The sequence below is a fragment of the Propithecus coquereli genome, unplaced genomic scaffold (genome assembly GCF_000956105.1).
Source record: "Propithecus coquereli isolate 6110/MARCELLA unplaced genomic scaffold, Pcoq_1.0 Scaffold159, whole genome shotgun sequence".
In the NCBI taxonomy this organism is placed as follows: Eukaryota; Metazoa; Chordata; class Mammalia; order Primates; family Indriidae; genus Propithecus; species Propithecus coquereli.
Window position 1 is genome coordinate 1,355,144 of NW_012140413.1, and position 2,620 is coordinate 1,357,763.

Below are 2,620 nucleotides of genomic sequence, written 5' to 3' on the forward strand. Positions count from 1 at the left end.
GGTTTAAAGGTAGTATAGTCACAGTGATCTTCCTAGGAGATAAAACATTAGAATTTCCATGGAGTTCCTCATAGTCTTTTATTGCCCTCTGCCTTGGTAATTCACAAGAAACTATCTACTTTTCAATCTCTACCCTTTTCATGAACAACTATGAAATCTAAAACTCTTGGAATATGGGATATAAATGCCAAGTGCTAGAAAATATATCTTTAATTTGTATTTGTAAACACAATTTTGATTTAACAGTGGTTCTTCTCTAAATCCCTTACTAGAATTCCATCAAGAACTTTACATGGCCTACTTTCATTGTTAAAAAAGCTAAAGAGAAGAACAGTAGTTAATATTGAACCCATGGTTGTTCAAGGCAAAGAATAAAGAGAAAGAGAATCAGAATTACTTTGCAGGTGAGGCTATTTTTTTCACTCTCTCCTCTCAGCTATTAGGATGATTTTGGTAATACCTTAAACCTGATTCAGATTTTGAGCCACGTGTAGGTGGATAACTTCATCAGGAAAAACCATCTTGAATTATATAAGCACAGTACTCTCACCAAAACGGTCCATCATTAGAAATCTTGGCCACATTCCCGAAATAAAGTTTTTTCTGAAGCTGCTAGATCAACTACCCATGATAGACTACCGAAATTCACCAGTAACTCTACAACTACCTTAAATACCTACGACTACTTTAAATACAGTCACTTCAAATCTCACCTTCAACAAAATCAATGGTAGAACTAAGATTGAAATCAGCTGGTCTGAATTTCAGGAAAAACTTGCATAATAACGTAAGGTTATTCTCACAAGTACAGAGTGCAAGTTTTAAAAACGTGTAATTAAAAATAGAGAATAACTTAAAACACACTTTCAGTGTTCTGTTGCCTCTTGAAATGAATAACGAAGGAAGCAGAGTAAGAAAATAAGGGAGAAATGATTTCTGAAGGTTTATAAATACTACTGACGGGTATTTTCACATCCAACACACCCCTTTTAGTGACACAAGCGCCCGAAGCTCCGCCTCTAGCTGAGGGTCAAAATGCCCAGGGTCTGAAAGATGTGAGGCGCCCTGACTCAAGAAAAGGGAACGCTTCCTAGTTTTTCAAGTCAAGACTGGGCGAACTCCACGTAGGAGGCAGTGGAGCCCAAAAGAAACGCCCAAGGGCCTCCCACCCCCGTGGCTCCCGCCCGGCGGGCGCCATCGCCCACGCCCGCGGCCCGGCTGCCTAGCAACGCGGCGAGGCTGCCTAGCAACGCAGCCCGCCCCAGCCCGCCCTGGCCCACAGGAGACCGCCAAGGGGATTCATTCTACCTCTTTTTTCTTCTGTCCTCCCCCGAGCTGGATGCAGAGGAGCAGCAGGAGGAGGAGGAAAGGAAAGCTCCCGGTGGGCAGGTACCGCAGCCGCCGCCCCGCCTGCCTCCGGCGTGAAGGAGCGCCCCTGGCACCCATGGCTGCAGGGCAGTGTCTCCTCCACGCGCGGTAACCGTGCGCGCCCAGCTCCTACCGCGCTCCACACCTGCCAGGCCAGCCTCCGGGAGCCCCCTGGCTGGGCCCTCGGGGGTGGCAGCGGCGTCGTGAGGCACCCGGGCAGCAGCCGAGGACGGAGAGGAGGAGACTGACAGAGCATCCGGTTCACCGGGAGAAGGACCTGGAAAGGCGCGGGATGGGGCAGGAAGTGGGCGTGGCGAGGGAGCGGGGCTCCTGGGCGCGGCGTGCGCTCTGCCCGGAGCTTTCGCGAGACCCGCGCCTCGCGGTTCTCTCGCTCGCTGACTTTAATCGAAGGCTGTTCTGCTATTGAAACCGTTAATAGGTCCCAGGAAAAGGCGAGGAGGCTGTTAGTGCAAACCTTCACCTGGAGCCTTGGTCAGACTTAATTGCCGTCTTGGGTGATAAAGGAGAGCTTTGAGGAATAAGAAAGAACCTGGTTCCTGTAGCCACCTGCAGTCTCCACTCCCGTTGGGACATTGTTAGGGACACAGCTGTGTCTCCTATTGAGCCCTCTGAAGCCATCCATCTAACACACTCTAGAGCTCCCTGGATTCTTAGAAGCCGCTCCACAACTTAACAGCTGTTCCTTCCAGTCCCAACTGAGGGGCCTGAGGCGCCAACCTAGTTTCTACTTAATTCGTTCATTTCAGCATTGATGGAATGCCAAAGTGCAGAGCACTGTACTAGCTATATTTTACATTTTGAATGCAGCAGTGAATAGGCCGTAATGCAACTCCTGTTCTATATATACATTTAAGAACAATAGCTACAGACCGTGTGTTGAACATTTGATATGGGACTGGTACTGTTCTTTTAAAGGATCACGTGTACCCTATTTATTCCTCTACCTCAAGATTTCTTCATTTGTGCCACGAACACTTTTGATGATATGATGAAGCCTATAGACGCAATCTTTAAATAGTACATGATCTTAAGTGAAATAACTCAGAAACAAAATCAAAAACTGCATGTTCTCACAAGTGGGAGCTAAACGTGTACACATGGGCATAGAGTGTGGAATAATGGACATCGAAGACTCGGGAAGTGGAAGGGGTGTGAGGAATAAAATAAATTACCTAATCAGTACAATGAACATTATTCGGGTGATGGTTACACTAAAAGCCCAGACTTCGCC

General features: G+C 47.3%; 1 protein-coding gene across 1 annotated transcript in view; it reads right to left on the reverse strand.

Annotated features, from left to right (window-relative positions):
• TUSC3 (tumor suppressor candidate 3) overlaps positions 1 to 1,655 on the reverse strand; it is a 182,359-nt gene extending 180,704 nt beyond the window's left edge. Inside the window, exon 1 of the mRNA XM_012640947.1 lies at positions 1,309 to 1,655. Coding sequence (XP_012496401.1) covers positions 1,309 to 1,446 — 138 coding nt within the window. The 5' untranslated portion in view covers positions 1,447 to 1,655. The remainder of the gene's footprint in view (positions 1 to 1,308) is intronic.
• Positions 1,656 to 2,620: the final 965 nt, after the last annotated feature.